The following is a 19,428-nucleotide window of genomic DNA, read 5'->3' as shown; positions in this document are numbered from 1 at the left end:
GTTCAAAAACACACAGCTCCTTCCAGGGCTGCAGAGCCACCATGTGTTGCCATTACACGAGGGCAGCAGGCCAGCGCAGAGCACAGCAGCAGCACACCCTGAATCTGGAGCACAGGAACAATAAAAAATATCAACACAGGAGAAAAAACACTACCAATTACTTCAAGGAACAGGTCATGCAGCTTTTATTTAGTTTTTACCTTTTTGGTAAGCAGGAGGGTTTTCAGTCAGACCATTCACATATTTGGACAGTACAGATTGCAATAAATTTGATGGAGATCTTGCAACATTAGAAAACTTTTCTCAATATACATCCATTTAAGCAACAGCTTGTAAGTCAGAGCGAGAGTGCTAGAGTCGAGTCTGCGCACTGCACTCCAGGTATACAAAGCATTGCAGCAGCACAAGAAATGCCCGTGCTGGGCAAAGTACAGTGTGTTTTACATAGTGCAATCACTTTTAGAGGAGAAACTCTAGGAAGGCCACATCTATTTTTTTTTTTTAATCCTATCAAGTTTACAAATGCGAGGGGGATAGAAATCAAACCTCTGACTTAACTTTTGTACAGGTAGGTTTTGTGTATAGGCACATGCTTTAGAGAGGAGCTCTGAATCTGCTCTGTAATCACGAGAAAGACATATTGCTTTGTGATTCAGAAAGTGTCATACCATCTCTAACCTTCCTAACACTCTTGGCCAGAGTTGTTAATCCAGCTGTTTTTAGAGTTCCTAGAATACGCTCTTCCCTCTAGTGTAAATCCCCAATAGAGAAATTCAGGTTGCTATTGACAATGATTACAGTTATTCTACGTACAGTCATTTGACCATACTAGGCATTGCCTCTGAATACTCCAGTCCACAGTGAAAGCTCAAATTACCAGAGACATGGAGGCTCTTGCTTTTCTGCTACTGTCACTCACCAATATGAAAAAACCCAAGTCAGACAATGAACTGCTACAGCAAAGCATCACCGGTAATACTCACCTAATAAAAAAAAAAAATAAAGCCCAACAAAAAAACGAAAAAAAAACAACTAAAAGAAAAAGAGCACTCATGACACTACATGTCACGGTAAGCAAGTTTTTTAAGATACTGCAAAATGATCTGCCCAGTAAAATTTTAAAATGTACACTGTGCTCAATAGTTCAAATTACACGTAAACAAAGAGCAGCTCCCTGCAACAAGGTGTAAATCAAAACATAGTAGCACCAGCTCCCAGCACCAAGGAGTTGCCCACTGACCAGTTCTAATGTACAATGCAATAGTGCTCGCTGAGGTTTCTGCTACACAAGAGCCACAGTGGGACAGCTCTGCCCATTTCTTCCTGACATTCTCTTACCAGGTGTGCACAAATTACATTCTTCCCTATAGAGAGCAAGTCAGACAACAAGATTGTTACAGTACCAGAAAACACTGACTGCGGAATGGCACCTGAGGGGAAAGTAGGTACTGCATACCTGAATCTGAATATGAATAAATGGGCATGGAGGAAACACGATGTCATCTGAGCAATCCTCTCCTTAACAGAGCAAATCTGAAAGGAGCTGCAGACCGCAAGAAAAGAAACAAGCCTTCTGGTGCTGAAAGCCATGAACATGATATTGCCCACACTAATGATTTTATTTCACCATCAGCAAAGCATTTATCCCCAAAAAATTGTACACATACTGGTCAGATTATGGAGCAGTGCTATCTTCACACTGTTAAAGTTTGCTGCTATAGTGGTCAGATTTGTCTTTTGTCAGAGAAGGGGAAAAAAAGGAGACAGGCAGCAGGGCCACATCACCATACAGCAATTTTACTCCCATGTTAATGCAGGTATAATCTTAAGTGCTAACTGCTAGAAATGACTTGGGCTCTGATAAATGACAGATGATTCAGTTTCTTACAAATATTGACAAGTCTAAATTGTTACAGGTTTCCAAAGCAAGAACAGGTTTACGAACAGGAAGGGAATAAAACATTACCACTATTAAAAAATGTGTCATTTCAAACTTCAAACGTTCTTCAAAAACATATCTAAAAAAGATTGTTTTCCTTTTTTTTTTTTTTTTTTGTAATTTCCTGGAGCTAAGGAGTGTCCATGCAAAACAATTTTGAGAAGAGCAGTGTTCCACCTGGGTACCAATTAGGCTCAACTTTGTCCCACACAGCTCAGTAAAGTGCTCTCTTGTGCATCCTTTGGGGGAGAAAGTTCTCATTTAAAGTTTGGGAGGCCAACGTTGCCAGCTGGGGAAGGCATAGTCTCAGTCAATCCATGCTGAGGTCAGAGAAGGAGGAAGGAGCGAAGTTAACAGTACTCTGCCTTTCATAATGCACAGACAACAGACTGCAAGGGAGGAGCAAGCAGAAGCAGAGGTGGGTGTCAGATGAAACCCTGCCCCTGGGAAGCCACAGGAGTCAAACACAGGCCTCAAAGGAAGCATTTTGTTCTCTACAGATAACAAACACCAGCACTACCAGAGTAGACACCAGTTAACAGATCTCTACATACAAAAAATATAAGAAAACTAAATATGCTTTTACGTTCTGTGCTGGTGGATTTTCAACAGTTTTTTTGAAGGACAAAGGGGGTCTGAGCAACATTCTTCTGCCGATTAAAAAAAAAAAGCATCTTGCCCTTGCGTTTTTTATGTTGCACACTTACAAACATTCTAGGGCAGATAGAGGTATTTGCTGATAAAACAACCAACAATCAGCTTAAGAGTAAAAATAATACTAATGGGGAAAAGAATTTAAGGCATTTTTTTATTTTGGCCAGGAATGATGCATCCTACAGAGAAATCTTCATTTCCCCACTAGGTTTTTAGACCACTGCACTTTTTTTTTGTTTTACATGGCACTTTGAAATTTATGTTTTACAACTTAGTCAAGATTTTCAAGTGTTTTCTTCAACACCAACGCCCTCTCTTGTAGCTCAGGCCTGCTATCTGATGCCATCGTAGACAATGAATGAATGAGGAGCTCTCTGTTTTCTCGTGTCAGGCTTTCCCACTGTTGAGCTTCTGTGCAGATAAAGACAGATAGACATCGGATATGAACACCAGAAAACAAAACGAAAAAATTACAAAAGGACATTGCTTTCCCCAGACAGGCTGAAAGAGTGACTGCTTCAACCTGTCACTCACAGCCCATACTGTGCTTCCAGAAGAATTCAGATTCACCTGGACGCTCAGGTGCATGTGCTGCCTCCTGCCAGGGAGTTGCACCTCTCTAGACTAGGTGTCTTTGTCTAAGCCCACAACGTGTGAACACAAGGGCCTGAAGAACCACATGTTTCCCATGTTGCAACTGGCTCATGGAAGAGGCATGTAAGATTTTTGCCAGAATAAAGGAAACACGAAATGCATACCAGAAACCCAAAACAAAAATTTGCTACATAACAACTGCAGACACATATGAACTTGAGCCCTAAGAGGATCTCGCCCTATGAAGTCAGTTCTGCAAGGCTTGAATACTAAATAATAAAGAGAAACCAAACTTGACACTGAAAAGATATAACCACTCTTCTGTACTAAGAGGAGCTCCCTCTATGGAGGTTAAACATAACACAGACAGATCTGACAAGACAGTTCTGTGAGCTCCATGTGGGACCCTCCTTGCTGAATGTTTTCCTCACCAAAGGAATATCTAACGGTACTTTAGAACCTGGTATTATTAGCCTCGGTTACTTCAAGGCCTCTCCTATTTCCAAGTCCCATCTCCCCCAGAATTGTCCAGTGCTGCAAGAAGGTAAGGCCATCTCTCCAGAGTTCCAGGCTACACAGCCAGGCACCATCTTTACCAAGCAGTGGGTCTTCCAGGTGGCAAGTAAAAAGTTCTCACCTTGTAATCTGGTGAGCAGCAGTTGTATCACAGACAAAGCTTCTGTTCTTATGGATGTGTAGCTTTTGTTTTCTAAGGGATTTAAAGAAAAGAGACATGAAAACCCAAAACTATGTTGAGAACCAAATGCACTAACCTTACAATAAGCATCCAGCTCTGTGACATCCAGACTACTTTTATTAACACAGCTCACTGAGCTCTTGTTTGTGCTGCCAGTCGTCAGTGCACTTGAACACTAGGCACATCTGAATGGCAGAAAGTCTAGAGGTTGACAAGTCATCTAAACCTTGTGCATTACCTCTGCCATTACCACAGAGCTACTATTCCTTACATATTCCAACAGGGAACAAAATACTGCTATACCTGCAGGGTGATGGCAGACAAGTTCTGTGCATAACAGAACGTTCTAGTCATTTGTATAATATATTAATATTAATATTATTAAGTAGCATTAAATGAGGGTACATAAACCCCATGCCAGCCATCAAAACACAACCTTGTCACGCAAAGTTACTTGGTCTCTGAGCTAAAATCTTACTAAGGTGAGGACCCTAGTCCTCATTCTGAGGAAAGTTTTAGGTAAAATAAACTTTCTACAAAGGGGTCTCTGAATTGGTAGCTAGCACTAAAGTAGGTGCTGTCTTTAAGCACACCAGAAACAAGACCACATGCAGGTATGAGATATGCGGCACTGTTACAGTCACAGGACAAATGGGAACACCACCAAAGTAATGAACAGGCCCATGACTGTCAACATATAAGCAGTACTTATAGATGGATGCCCTGCTCTGGTAGAGCACAAACTGCCTCTACAAGCCTTGGAGCTTCACGACTGGCTATCTGAGAAAATCTGAGGTATCTTTTGGATACCATAATCTTGGATACATAATGCATATGTATCTAAGAAATCTGAATGGTGGAGGAGAAAAGTTTGTGTTTCATTAAATCAGGAATAGTTTGTGTTCTGAGAGGTTGCATGGTCTGCTGTCTGCCTCTCCCTCTCCTTGTAGAGTTCTCTTGCACAAGAGGAATGCACTTCTCCGCGAACTGCACCCTGCACAGTACTGCCTTGAGCATTGCAACTTCACAACAACCACACTGTAGTGGAAGAACAGCTAAATGTTACCTCTGACAACTGCTTATTCTGCATTTCCGCTACCACAAAAACCCCCAGAGGACAATGGCGTTAACAAGCAATTCCTCATCCATCACAAACCAGTAGAAGTCCATTTACCTAAAGAATGGGTGATAGAGGAACAGGTTTCCAACAGTATTTCTGTCAAAGCCACAGGGTCAGAGTGCTCTTCATCAAACAGCATTAGCCTGTCAAATGCAAAAAGAGTCAGGCACTATGCATCACTGGGACAGAAGCCTGCTCAACTTCTCCAAGAATTCAGTGTCATCAAGTCCATTAAACAGTTTCAAGCAAGACACAGAAGACAAATCACTGAAGTGGACTGCAGAAAGAATTACCCTTGAAAGTAGGCATTCATGGCTTGTAGCACTCCAAGCTGCACCTTCCAAGTGCTGAGCTTCAGACGGTCACACATTAACTTGCAAAACTCTTGGCGATAGCAACCTACAGGCCAAAAAAGGACATCATGTTGCCACAGGGAAAGGCAGAAGAAAACACACTTCCTGGTCTATCTCCAAAGTGCTCCTCAACAAACGGTATCAAGCCAATCACTCAATATGGCAAGGTCAACATCCTGCAATGAGTGACCCTGAAAATCTTCACTCACTCATTACAAATACTGGCAGATGAAACAGCGGCATATTCTGGCATGCTAATAAAAGCAGCCTTTTTCCATCCCTCTCTAGGTATTCCCAGTTCTTCCACCTTGTACCAGCTTTGATGCAAACATAAACATGGGCAGCAGAGTTAGGCTTCTTTTCATTAGGCAAGCCACCTTACTCATTCTGCATATCTATAAACTCTGAACATTTCTGTGAAGTGAATTTAAAACAACAGTAAAGATTTTTCCCAAGGATGGGTTATTTTGCTGGAACGCTGTTGGGGCAGCTTTCTCACTGAAGACACTTACAAGCTGCCTGCAATGAGATCCATCTCAATACATCTTTTCCTGCATTCTACTCATTATGCATGTGATCTCCACGTCCTTCCCTTCTTCCACTTTTCATTTTAAGAGACAATAGTTTGCTCTGCATTTCATCAGCTGACTTACGCTGCGTCTCCGGGCTCCTCGGCCAGGCTTTGCCCAGGGTCTCGAAGGCACAGATCAGGGACTCCATCTGAACCTCTTTCTCCCTCATGTCCTCATCCTCTTCATCATGCTTTGGAAAAGCCACTCCCATGCTCTCCAGAGAGTTCTGCAGAGGCCACGGGGAAGATGTGACTGACAGAAGGATGAGGGCAGGCTAGGCACACACTGCAGTGCAGCTCAGTCTTCCCCTGCAGTCTGCACACACCAGCCCTCGTGCCCAGCTCTGGTGCTGCCAACAGACTGCAAAGGGCACAGCAGGCTCTGTGGCCTGGACCCAAACATGTGCCTGTGCTACACGAGTCCCACTCCCAGAGCTGCAATGGTCTGCTCATACTGAACACAAGCACTCTACACAACAGTAGGAATTAGCTTGTCAGGAGGTAATGGGACAGTGGTAGACATCACATGCAGGACTCTGGCTAGAGAACAGTCGAGTTAATTCAGAATTTGGGCAGCATGGGTAGAACCATTGTAGGGCTCACCAACTGTCTGGAATTCAGCCCCACTAAAGATCTGTATGAATGTGGGGAGTCCCTCATATTATCAGTCCTCAGGGCAGAAGCCTGCCATGCAGCCAGCATCACTGGGACTGTCACTACTTGGGTGTACTGCTTTGAAAGAGAGAAAACTCAAGAAGTTGAACTGTCACCTTCTTTATCATGGGAAAGATGATATCAGCAAGTTCCTGGAACCGGTCTTCCTTTGTTACCTGCAGCACCTCAGCTGCACAGCGCAGTGCCACCATCTTATACTTCAGGTTTTCTTTACGACATTCTTTCAGGAGAGCCTGGACAACATCTGTGATGGTGGGCTGACCAGATACTGACTTCTGCAGCTCTGCACTGAAATGAAAGGCACACAGACACTACCATGTTAATTTCTTCCCAAAATCCACTGTTCCCAGAGAGGAAATAACTCCTGTGTCTTGGCACCCAGTTGCCTATCAGTAATTGCAACAGAAGTTACACTGGGGTGCTCTTTCAATTTGTCTGTTCTCCCTGTTGTATTTTCTTTTCTCATATGCTTCCAAGGGACTTGCTCTCTCTACTATGCTTCTACCTCTTCCTCCTTTTCCTATTTAAGGTCTCTGTCTTCCTCCTTAGTCTCTGCTCTACTCTTAGCAACTGTGGCCTCTCAACATCCTCCTCTTCCTCTCTAAATCAACCATTTACTTCTACAGGTCTCTCTGAAGCATCATTTGCTCCTCACATGCCAATAGGAGATCAGAATGGTATGACAAACTTTCTAGAATCTCCTTAGTACACTATATGCAGTAACACTGTACAGGAGCCTCCTTTGAGATCTCAGATTACCTCATTCAAGCCACTTACCTGCATGCAGAAACAACACTGGCAACGGCCTTTAACAGCTCCTCCTGCAATGATAAAAGAGACATCACTGAGAAGTGCCACACAGCCAAAATGCACAGTCGTGCTGCACAGGAACCTTCATGTTCTTCTGCAAGGGGCAGTAGGGAAACATGGCAATGACAGCAATTTGAAGAAGCAATGTCTGTCTATCCCCTGCCACTCCTCCTGCAGAGGACTGAGCTTTCAATCTGCAGGGAACTGGCAGCAGAAAGGGGCCTTGCAGCACCTCTAAGCACATGCTAGCATCTCTTCAGGCTAGAAATGGTGCAGCGGAATTAGTCTAAGTGGAAGCCCAACTCCTAAAGCAGTCTGAATTTCACCTACCTATCTTCCCAGTCATTTCTGTATCTGCTAAATGCAGGACCAAAGGCAGACTCATTGCATCAGCATTCTTATCGTGCTGCTCTGCAGCAGAGAACATAGCATTTCCGGCCTCAAGGGCTGCCCACTGCTACGCTCACAGCAAACTATGAGGTGACAATTCCCACTTTACCTTCCCAGTCCAGGTTCTTCCTGGCAGGCCTTGCAGCAGTGCAGAGAGCACCATTCCCAGATGTGGTGGTACAAGGGAGCCTGTCTGTTTGGCAATTGATGCCATGGCAGCTGCTCCCTGAGCTTTCATCTTCCAGGACTGAGACTGTAGAGCCTTCTGGGTGATGGATATCAACTCCTGCAAATACAGTCTAATCCCACCCTGAGTACCTGCATGTCAAATGGAAGAAAACTGTAATTTTGCTACAAAATAAACAAACCTTTAATCTTACTAAAAAAATTCCTACAATGAAAAACACCACAAGAAATCAAGGCCAGCCCTACACTGGAAAAAAACCAAAAAACAACCAGTTACAGGTTTTCGGCTATGAGACATCACAAAGGTCGACTTCAGGCAAAAGCATGAAGAATTCTTCCCAGACTGACTGAAGATGGGTTCTTTTCTAGGGGTTTCACATTAAGTCTCGCATATTTAGACACAGAGCTCATTTCAGTCCGTCCATACAGCAGACACTACTCGCTGTGTTAGCCTGTTCCTAAGGAATATAATGCCTTCATATTTTTTCTTCCAAGAACCAATCACTAGAAAACCTTTTCAGTTCCTTTCTCAGACTCCATAAAAATCATGTGGTGACTGAGGAACCAGATCTGAAATTCAAAAGTGTCAGCAAAACAATACTATAATGCATCCAGACCTTCCTCTACAGAAAGAACTGTACTTCTATAGCACAGATTCATTCATTGAGAACCACAGGTATTACCACAGAGATCTCCAACAAGAGAGAAGGACCAAAGCCCCTTAACTCTGAAGTGTGCAGCAGTCTCTAAAGGCTGGCATCAACATTTCCAAGATGACTATTTATCTGTACCATCAGGGCCATATTACAGTGGCATTCGGTGCATCACAATTTTAAAATACTCCTACTGTGCCTATCCATCCTTGTGATCAATGCCCCTGTAATTAAATAGTCAGAGAAGGTAACGTTCATACAAGAAATCTAGAGAAAGGAAGAAAATGGGAACAAGCTTCCCAAATCTCTCACCATAAGAACTCTAAATTTTCTGAATGGAATTCCATATGGAATTCCATAACGCTATTTCTTGTCTCATGCTTCTCAGAGAGCTTTACTACTCTTAACACAACACACCAGGTACATTTTCCTGCCAAACTTCAGTCCATAGAGTAGAATTTTCTTTCTCTCCTTTCTCTTCTTCGGCAACTTCATGCATTCCAAGAAAAGCCAATGGCAGCACCTGCTTGGCATGGTTCTTCAGTACGTCTGGGCTGTAGCGTCCCATAGCATGCACAGTTAAAGCACAGCCTGCTCTGTAAACAGGCTCTGAAAGAACAAAACAAGCACATTATAACTGGAAAGCAGGATTATGCTTTTAACTGCTTGGTTCACCTCTTGGAAAACAGAGTAATACATAATATTGTGCAACATTGTATAGGAGTTATTCAGCCAGTGAAACCAAACATCACAATATAGAAATGTTTCTTTACTAGCTTTTGCTATCACCAGGAACTTTTTCAGCACTGTATTCTGTAAATGAATACCCCAAAAGCAGCATACCTTCCTTCTCCATGTACCAGCTGCTGAGTTTGTGCAGCAGCTTCTCAGTGCTACTGTCCCGGGAAGTCTACAAAAAGGAAGAGACTCAAATTATTCAAACAATTCAAAGAAGACCCCCAATAAAGGTGCAAAATAAAATTCAAAGAAGTTCAACGACTCACCCTGACCAGATGCCCCATAGCAAAGGCAAAAGACTTCTGTACCACACTGTTGCGATCAGTCAGGCCACTAAGTAAAGCGCTCATAAGTTTGCCTGTTGGAAGACGTTTTACTTTATCAAAGCATTGTGTTATTGCTATGGCAAGAATAACAATAGCCTGCATTTCATTAGACTGCCTGAATTTATGCACTTTTCCTCACTGCATGTATGTGGGTTTATAAATCTGTAAGTCCTTATATTTATACTAGTGCTAGTGTTTAGCACACCTTGAGTGATAATGTTATTATATGCAAGCACTCCAGTTGATCATGCTTTCAGCTTCATTTCTATTTTGGAACAGAAATGTGATGTTCTTTCTACTGTTAGAAGACACCCAATGAAGCAAAGTGGCTGTTCATGGTCCACTCCTAGCTCAAGCTGAAGGAAAAAGTGCACATTGACAGTGCTGCACTAACACAGGCATTGTTACACTGCTCCAAGCAAGAAAACAAATATTTTTGCCTATTCCTGCTCAGTGCTAGTGAATTCCATCAACTCCTTCCTCTATCTCTTCCAACTTGGTGAGGGTACTGAACCTACTCCAAACATGCCAATCTCAAACAAAAAAGGTAACTTCAAACAACTCTCTGATAAAAATACACATGTAAAGATCATTCTTGTGCTAAACTCAAGGGAAGAAACACCACAGCAACCAAAAGCACCTTTAAAACCTGACACTAAGACACAAACCTTACCTGAATAAGGTGTTAAGTCTTGAGGGCATTGTGTTGTTAATGACACAATTACACTGGCACAGCCCCCCTGGAAGATTGCAATGGAAAACAAAGGTAAGATAAAATAATATTTGCCACTGGTAATTATTGTTAATACTTGCTGTGGTGCTACCTGCACTTGTAAGATATGACCTACACCAACTCACCTTTATTCACACAATCCAAGAGAAGTAAAAGAAGAAGCAGAAGTTTGCAAAACATGACTGACAATAATGGGAAGTGAAAAAGGACCCACACTCAGGATAGATGATCCTAGAAGATTTGCAGCAATCAAGGACAACCTTCTGCACTCGTGTCACAGAGCACAGCAGCAGGCTAGGGCAGCATGCATTCAGAAGAGTGATGTAGTGGATTGGGACACAGATATCAAATGACATCAGTATGTATGAGCCCAAGCTGTTGCTTTAAAAGACATAGTTCAAAGGAACCATATTTACATTGACACTACTCTATATTCCCTTCTTCATTTCCAAAAGAGCTATTAAAACCACAGACGTACCTTTGTGCCAAGGCCAACTCCACTTTTGATCAGTTCACACAGCCGAGGGACCAACTCACCGAGGACAGACACATCCAAATATTGCAAGCTCTAGAGAAAGGCAAGAGACAGGGAGAGAGATAAAAAAGGAACAAAAAAAAAAGAAACGTAATGAAGGCAGAGTTAAGTGGGTGTATTTCTAGCAGAGGCTGCCTCAGCACTGCTGGCTGGTCCTCAGCTGAATCACAAGAATTTACTGCCATGATGAGAAAAAGCTAACATGAAGTAGATTCTACCACATACAGATTCTCCTGTCCCACTTCTCTGCTGAGCTAATCTTGCTAAAACTATCACTTGCTGGAACTGATGTGTTCCAACTCTTCAGGAACCTGAAACTAACACACTAGCAGGTATGAGATGCAAAGGCGTCTACAAAACTCAACATTTCCCCAACTCTCTGAAATCAGGAAGCAATAACATATCCAAATCAGACAATGACCAGTCAAGACAGTTTTTAAACAGGTCAAGACAAAAGAGTCACATAAATGACAGAAAGGCACAAAAAGGATGTAATTAGTATGATTTTTATTCTGCTATGCCTAAAATGCCACCAGGCAAAACAAAAAGCCTCATGTCACCAGCATTCTGTGTAACACACTCTCTGCAGAGGGGACATCAATTCTCTAGCAAATTCAAGGATCACATACTAAATTAAGGTAACTGAGCTTCCAAAGTCACATCAACTGTTATTTCCCCCCTCAATCACTGCTTTGGTGAAGCAAATTATCCATATAATCTCCCAGACAGCCCCTGAATATAGAGGAGGTTGCTCATAAGCAAGGACATCTTCACAAAACTCCATGGAAGTCATTACTATCTCTCCCCTACCCTACAAAATCCCAATCAATGATCAGGGCACCACAGTTGTTCCCCCAGACCGGACAGGGAAGGGCATGGCCTTGAGGAGGGACAGCAGCAGCTGCGGCAGCCTGCAGGGTTGCAGCAAGTATACCTTTACATGAAGCCTTTAATCCCAAACTGCTTTACACTCTATTTATAGAGACCACTTCACCTGACACCAAAACTCAACTTCACATGCTGTTACGTACAGGAGGGTTTGCTGTTGCTGTTTCTCCATAAGATGAGAAAACAATAAATTACTCTGGTGGCTACAACTCCCCTAAAACTTGCTCAACCCTCACATTCATTACCTGCCCACATTCCCCTGGCTGTGTGCAATGTCTGAGCAGAAAAGTGAGGCCTTTTTCTGGGAAGGGACAGGTTTCTATAGAGGACAGGGAGTTCTGCTAGGACATCCTATAGTACAGCATCTGGGCATCAGCAACTCCTCCTCCAGCAGCAGGAAACTCTGGTGCCAAACACCACTTTCTGACAGTGTTTCCAGTGATTTCAGCATTTTCTCTAAATATTTCCACCATGAAAGCACAGGCAAGGCCCAGATAGGAATATCCAGGGCACCAGAAGGCAATGGTTGAACAGCATTTATACCTTACCAGCAATGACCATCATCAATTGAAGGCCCAGGTGAGAAGTTAGTTTTGGAGTTGTGGGCCAGAGATGAAGAAAAATGCTAGCTATCCCAGAACTAGCTGAGCCCCTATCCAAAGAAAAGTTCTTGAAGGATGCCCTTTTCATCAAAGCAGGCAGGTCTTCAGATGAAGAGGCAGTCCATATGACTCCAAATGGAACCAAAGTTATTCACAACTGATCTGAGGGGCAAGCATTGGTGGTATGAGGAGAAGTCTGTACAGACAGCCACGTGGAAATGTGAGTAAGAAAATGAACCCTGAACCCTGAAGAGATATTCTGTAAAGAATACATTTTAATTCCTATTCCTCTACAACATACCTTACTCCGAAACCCTTCTGAAACCAATACTTACCATGTTAATGGTTTCCATCATGGGAGATGATTTGACAGCACTAAGTCTGGCACTATCCATTGCAGTCTAAAAAAAAACAAAACAAAAAAAAACAAAAACAAAAAAAAAAAAACAACCAAAAAAAACCACAATAGGAAAAACAAGCAAAGAAATCCAAGTGTAAACACAACATGAAAACAGTAGAAAGGGCAACAACATCAGCTGTAATTCACAACCTTACACTAAAATCTATTTCAGATACATGGAGAAAGCAATTATGCCTACAGACTGTTTCCCTTTCAGAGGCAGACTGATGTTCTAGAGGGAGGGAGAGAGGAAGGGAAAACAAAGACATATAGTCTCTCACTGAAGTGTACACAATGTTCACTCCCTTTTCATTTGCAAAGGACTAATCTAATTGACCCTCTTCCCTCCCACAACGAAATTAGCTAAACTTGTTTCTACTAAATGGGTTACAATCACTTTCCCAAGACTGTGATTAATATGGTTCTTTGAGAAAAATTAAAGGACATGGTGCTTACAACATCCACCGCCACCATATAGTATTGTGGCACACCATACAATTTAAGTTAATGTAGTCCTGTAGTTAATCCCTTGGGAAAAAAACACAATGACATTTAAGAAAAGATTACTAAAATTGCTCTTTACTTTTGGAAACATACACTGGTCTAGGGAATAAAAATAATCCAAACCCTTCAAAAAAACCTCCCACATTTGTCCAGCCATATTCTGTAACCAAACTTTTTAGTAACTTATCAGCTATTTCTCTTTGCTCTTTGAATACCTGTCTACCACATCTGCTATTTTTCTGTCCACTGAATGAATATTAAATCTTTGGTATCTCTGCTCTGTTGACACTTCCCTGTTATAGCTGCACTTACTTTCTCTTGATCTGTTGCAGAAAGACTCAAATAATTGAGGACTTGAGGCTCCAGCATACTCAAGGATTCCAACAGGGCTGGGATAAGTTTTGGCGCGTGAGGTTTCAGCATAGACCCAGCACTTTTACTGATCTTCACAAGAGTGTTAATGCTGGAAAAAGATAAAAGGGGAGGTTAACGGCGATACATACAGACTGATCTGAAAAGCCTCTCTGATCTACTCTAATCTTCCTTCAAACAAAAACCATGTGCAATTTTTGCTTAAACAAAATTATTCCCTAGCCCTGAGCTTCCAAGAGATGTTTTGGTCAGAGATTGTTTACTTTGGCCCTGGAATCACAAAGGGAATGGGCAAAGAGGCAGTACTGCAGACAGATGTGGAAAGAAATAACACACCCGCAAGTTTTAAAGAAGCACTAGGCAAAGTCACCCTGAGACATCCACTGTCTCTGCACAAGAAAAGACAAGTTACAATAATCTACTCAAACCCTACTAGTCAGTTTCATGTTGCATTCTGACAAAGGGTTTTCGTATCTTCAAAAGGAATGAAAACAGTTCAAGAAATATTCTTTTGTTAGAAGCCTTCTAGCCTTCCTAATAATTATTTTTGTGAAGCTAGCTACCTTCCCTTTGAATTTTGCAGTTTTTTTGTACCTCAGCCAAAGGAAAGAATAAACAAGGTTAAAAATTGACAAGCATATAAAGTCCCATCAAGGGACACTGAACTGTTACAGGAAGTAAAACATACTTGAATAGCGTGACCAAATGCAGTCGGGGATGTGAACTGTCAATATTCACATGCACTTTTGAGATCAGACAAAGCTGTTTGAAGAACCACTGGACTTTTTGTTTGCAACCAGAAAAGATACGCCAGTCCCAAAGGACAGCCTTAGCATGGCACACTCCTTCTGGATCAGCCTGCCATTTGTACAGGGAGGAAAAAAACTTCCTGCTGGGAACTGAATCTGGACATTTGCAGAGAGGTACTCCCAAAAGGCAGGCAGAGTTCTCAGGGCTGTTATTTAAACTCCATGAGAAAAGAACTCAGCAGGAAAGCTCTTTTGGGGACAGGTTATGAGGGACCTGCCTCTTCAAACACAAAGAACATTCTGCAACTTAGGTAAATAAATTTGGTGTCTTGGGGACAAGTTATGACCCAACCCCCAGGGAACTTACATGATGGAAAACTAACCTGAGAGATCGGACTTCAGCAACTGTGCTTACTATTCCTTTGTCTAGGAGGCAAGGGAGCAACACAGCTATCGTCTTCTGACCTGCTGCTCCTTTAGAGGGGTCGCACATTTTCACACAGACCTGGAGACAGGTGAGAATCAATGCTGCAAACATGTACAAACCTCCCCCTCAGATTACATTAAAGCAACTTCTCCTTTAGACAGAAGTCAACAGTAACTAGACAAACTGCCAAGTCCAGGCTCTGTTACACCTTCTCTTCACCTTAACAAGGCAGTTAAGCCCTAAGAGTCATCCCTAAAAGGGGTTTCAACTACAATCCACTTCCAGAAAAGGTATATTCAGAGCGTAGCATGCCTTGACCTGAATCTGGATAAACAGATGAACCAAACAGCCTCTCAGTTGAAGGACAGCCTATCTCAGCCACAGGGACTCAATCATTCCACACAGCAGAGCAACAAGTCCCAGATGAGAACACATCCTGCAACTGCAACATTCCACAACAACATTTTGGGACCAGATCCTAACTTGCAGCATTAAAATGTAATGCACTATGAACACTGATTTCAAACACAGCACTTTAGATCCACTGCCTCCAGTGTGACTTTTTTAGAGGATTACCAAACAAAATATCAAGTGATAGATGTGCACCACACCCAAAAAACCTTGTCAGTAACAGCATCACAGAGAAGACCATACACAATTACTTCATTTCATACCAGTAATATACCACCAGGCTTGGTCAACTACATCAGTCTCGATAAACAGTTGAAGTTACAGTAAGTTTACTTAAATTCCACCCCCAACATTGGAGGGGAAAAAACCCACAGTTTATGACATCTTTCCTTTGCTTATATAGACTGTAACATCACATTTACCCTCAAGCAGTATGACTTCACTAGCATAAATAAAAGTACAAGGGAGTATGTGGTGATGCTTATTAGGATTGCTGTCTAGGGGGCTGTTTAGTCTTTTACAACTGGATCTTACACTAGAAATTCTCTGAGGACAACAGTCTATAGAAAATACAGTCTATGGTCACTCCTGACATCAAAACCATACGTGCCTTGTCTACATGTGCGTACGATAAAATTGTAGTTTTACCTTGCTTAAAGTTTTTAGGGCTAGCTCTGCTGCCTTTCGCACAGTCTCCTAAAAAAAAGTTAACAATTATTTCTGTTATTTTTATTCTTTTAGAATAGTTAATATTAATTGATAAGCATTAACACTAGAACAGACAAGGCTGTCTTCATGGATATTACTTAAAATAAAGTAGTAATATCTTTAAAAAAAAGTATTAGAACATCATTAAAAGAAATTCTGGTTTTGCTCCATCTGAGTATCTGGTACAATCAGAGCTGAAACCTGGAAGGACCCAAAGACTCTGACTTCATATATCCAAGTTCAGCACACCATGTATCACCATATATCAACTCAGCACACTAGCAGCCTAAAATAAATGTTTCTATATTCAAACGTTTAAGCAACTAAAGTTTAATTAATTAACTCAGGAATTCTTTTATATCAAGGAAAGATCTCAAATCATCTAGAATAAGCATAGCAGGAACAAAATCCAACACTTCAAACATAAAGAGAATTCCCAAAGTGGCATGGAAATTTTACATTCAAGGAAAATGAATTTCTAGTCTGTTTAATACTCAAAACTCTCTTTGGCTTCAAGTTGACTTGACAGCAAATCTCTCTTTAAACATCTCAGAGCTTGATCACTGCTGTTGAGCTGTTTGTTGAGGATTCCTATTCAGTTCTCCGCTTCATTACCTTAATATCATCTTGCACTCTGAACAGGACTTCCCAGATCTCTGGAAGCTTGTCTATGATGTCATCCAAAGGTCTTCCTCTTAGTAAGTCATTTAGTGCCAGACAACTGCAAACAGGGAATTTTATTTCTTTCACAAAATATTCTTACTTGATACACGTGTATATACACAGATATGTTTATAAATATAAATAAATAGTTTTAAAAAATCAGAATGGTTTCACACTCCTTACTTTCCCCAAATTCTAAATCTATTCTGCCAAGAATGTTTCCTTCAGCAGAGAAAAAAATGCTCAGTCATTCAGGTAAAACCTTAAACAGGTGACAGGAGATGAAAAAGGTTGCTGTGGTGAAAACTGCTACTGCAAACATTCCAGAGACAAAACTGTTTTAGTTTTCTTTTCTTTAAACATATGATAAGAAACTAAAATGGTGTAAAGTATGGAATTGAAAATAACTGAGTTCAAAGATAAATCTAATAATTTTCCTAGCAATACCTGGATTCTCTGATCCTCCAAAGACTGCTGGTTAGGCTACTGATCAAATCTTCAAGAATTTCCTTCATGTACTTATCAACCTATAATTTAAAAAAGGAAAAATCATGAAAGAAGCAGAGCTATGCATCCTTGTCCAGTACTCCGTAAAAAAAAAAGAGTCCTTTTGGACAATACAACCTGCTTTCAGCCACATCAGATGAACTAATGCTTGCCAGCGTTGTGCAAACTTTCTCTGTGCTTTAGACACACCCTTCTCTGCACTGCTTAAAATTGTGAAAGATGCAACAAGGAAAGTCCCGTAAGGCCTTTATCAGCAGAAGTGTTAAAATGCAACACCAAACATGCATTTACTCAAGAAACAGTTGTTGAAGATCCCTCTCTTTGATGAGGGATCAGAGTGAATTTCACATTAAGATCAGCTTTCCTGGAAGAAAAAAAATGCAAACCCAATTCCAAGTCTTGCAGAACCAAAGCAAGGACACATTATGAAAACCACTTATTCCTGAAACACACCTGGGAGGAATGCTCCCTCAGCCTCCAACCATGGGCTTCCTCCCACTTAAAAAGTGAGGAACAACATTTAGATGCTCTTCCTTTAAGAGCTTCTCATAAGCAGTATCAAAGCAATATCAAAATGGAAAGACCCCATTTTAAGCAAATCATAAATTTTAATGCTGACTGCACAAACAAGCTCTGCAATATCCTTTCACATATGAGAGACCCCGGCACAAGTTCCAAGCTCATCCATGGGTTCAAACACCACCTTTCCAGCACAGTACCTCACCCTTTTCTGCACTGTCTCTTCTTTCAGAAAATGCATCTGTCCCATGAGGATCTCTAGCTGTCAGCAAAGCCCCTCGCTGCACTTTGCTGGTCACTCACCATCGACTTGTCAGTGACCAATGCATTCCAAATGCTGGTCATTGCCTGTCGAATGCCCAGGTTGGGGTCAAACTGGTAACGGTAGAGCCGGGGAAGAAGCTGGGGCAAAAATGGAGCCAGCTGCTCTCCAGCCTTGGTAGCTATCACATTGAAACCAAAAGCTGCTCCCTGAAATGACAACAAAATAGTATTTGTTGAAACATTGTTCTCTCACTCAGTTATTGCTCATGGGCACACCACAGTCAGGGGCAAAGTTGGCTGACATGCTTTAGATTTAGACCAAATCAAAAGGTCTAGAATGGTTCTAGAATTAGCTCATCCTCATCCTCCTACAGTGCCACAGTGATCTCAAGCATACAATCACACTCAGCAGACAACACACTATTTCAAAACTTTCTTCCAACCTTAATTTCAAGATACTGATTGATCTCATTTGCAGAAGTAGTACTGGTGAATTAAAACTATGAAGATTTAAATAGATTCTTCCAAAAGAGATTATTTCTTGGCAAAATTGGTGAGGTTCGGCCACTGCTTCCTTACAACTCTGCTGATTTAGAAGAATTAGAATAACCCAGGAACTGAAAACCTAAAACCAAAATAACTCAACCTTATTCCTAAAACCTGAAATTTCTGGGGATTATAATTTTGCAACTGTCCATATTTACTTTAAACTTGAGTATTCTTCTATGACCTTTTCTTTCTCCAACACTATCAGTTCCACTGTCACTTCTAATACAGTGGAAATGATGCTTGCCTGTGAAGTCACGCGATATTTGGCAGGATAGCCCAAGAAGAAATTACTCAATGAAGGCAGTGCAGCGACTGCCTGTAATGACTGCATGTTTTCTGACTTGCAGTGTCAAAAGCTGCCTCTCAAAACTCCACACTAGGGACTTCACAGGACAGGATGTGTTCATTGTTTTAGTTGATCTAGAAAACAGCAATAATGACATTTACAGTTAAGATCACTGCCATGAAAAGCAAGAAGTTGCAGAAAGTGTAAAGAAAAGCAAGGCAAGGCCTCCAAGGCCCTGAACATCATGCTCTGTTTAGCTCTTTTGGGGGGTTTAGAGCACAGATTTCTAGATGTCCCCTTCAACTTAAAAAATTCTGCAAATTCTTCAAATGCCAACGCTCAGTCCACACCTTCTGAGTGTGTTTTCTTGACTCATCCCAGCTGGAGAAATTCCACAAGCGTCAGGAACCTAACTATGCTCCTGTGCTTTTGAAGTCACAGTGCTGTGGAAGGTCTTGAGAACTGTCAAACTCTGGATGAGAATTAAAGCTAGGACTTGGTTTTTATCACTAAGTGATGGTGTGAGACACAAAACAAGTTCTTCCATGCTTCTGTAAAGCCAGTGAAGAGTCCCCACATCAAAGCACTGAATAGTACACCTGAAT

The 19,428-nt window shown here is 41.6% G+C and overlaps 1 protein-coding gene across 2 annotated transcripts in view; it reads right to left on the bottom strand.

Moving 5' to 3' along the window:
* Positions 1-161: 161 nt before the first annotated feature.
* The window catches only part of ECPAS (Ecm29 proteasome adaptor and scaffold), a 66,395-nt gene continuing 47,128 nt past the window's right edge, over positions 162-19,428 (bottom strand). For both annotated transcript variants that reach the window (XM_033084746.2, XM_033084745.1), the window contains exons 30-49: positions 18,028-18,195; positions 17,146-17,225; positions 16,651-16,756; positions 15,976-16,023; positions 14,873-14,994; positions 13,681-13,831; positions 12,800-12,865; positions 10,918-11,007; positions 10,380-10,446; positions 9,647-9,738; positions 9,486-9,552; positions 9,060-9,251; positions 7,913-8,121; positions 7,381-7,424; positions 6,699-6,891; positions 6,011-6,155; positions 5,298-5,403; positions 5,059-5,147; positions 3,825-3,896; positions 162-3,004 (exon numbers count right to left, since the gene is read on the bottom strand). In XM_033084746.2, the coding sequence (XP_032940637.1) occupies positions 2,865-3,004; positions 3,825-3,896; positions 5,059-5,147; positions 5,298-5,403; positions 6,011-6,155; positions 6,699-6,891; positions 7,381-7,424; positions 7,913-8,121; positions 9,060-9,251; positions 9,486-9,552; positions 9,647-9,738; positions 10,380-10,446; positions 10,918-11,007; positions 12,800-12,865; positions 13,681-13,831; positions 14,873-14,994; positions 15,976-16,023; positions 16,651-16,756; positions 17,146-17,225; positions 18,028-18,195 (2,247 nt within the window). In that variant the 3' untranslated portion in view covers positions 162-2,864. The remainder of the gene's footprint in view (positions 3,005-3,824; positions 3,897-5,058; positions 5,148-5,297; positions 5,404-6,010; positions 6,156-6,698; positions 6,892-7,380; positions 7,425-7,912; positions 8,122-9,059; positions 9,252-9,485; positions 9,553-9,646; positions 9,739-10,379; positions 10,447-10,917; positions 11,008-12,799; positions 12,866-13,680; positions 13,832-14,872; positions 14,995-15,975; positions 16,024-16,650; positions 16,757-17,145; positions 17,226-18,027; positions 18,196-19,428) is intronic.

Source organism: Catharus ustulatus, chromosome Z, assembly GCF_009819885.2.
Source record: "Catharus ustulatus isolate bCatUst1 chromosome Z, bCatUst1.pri.v2, whole genome shotgun sequence".
Taxonomy (NCBI): Eukaryota; Metazoa; Chordata; class Aves; order Passeriformes; family Turdidae; genus Catharus; species Catharus ustulatus.
Note: the sequence above shows the minus strand (reverse complement) of the source record. Positions and strands in the feature narration are given on the sequence as shown.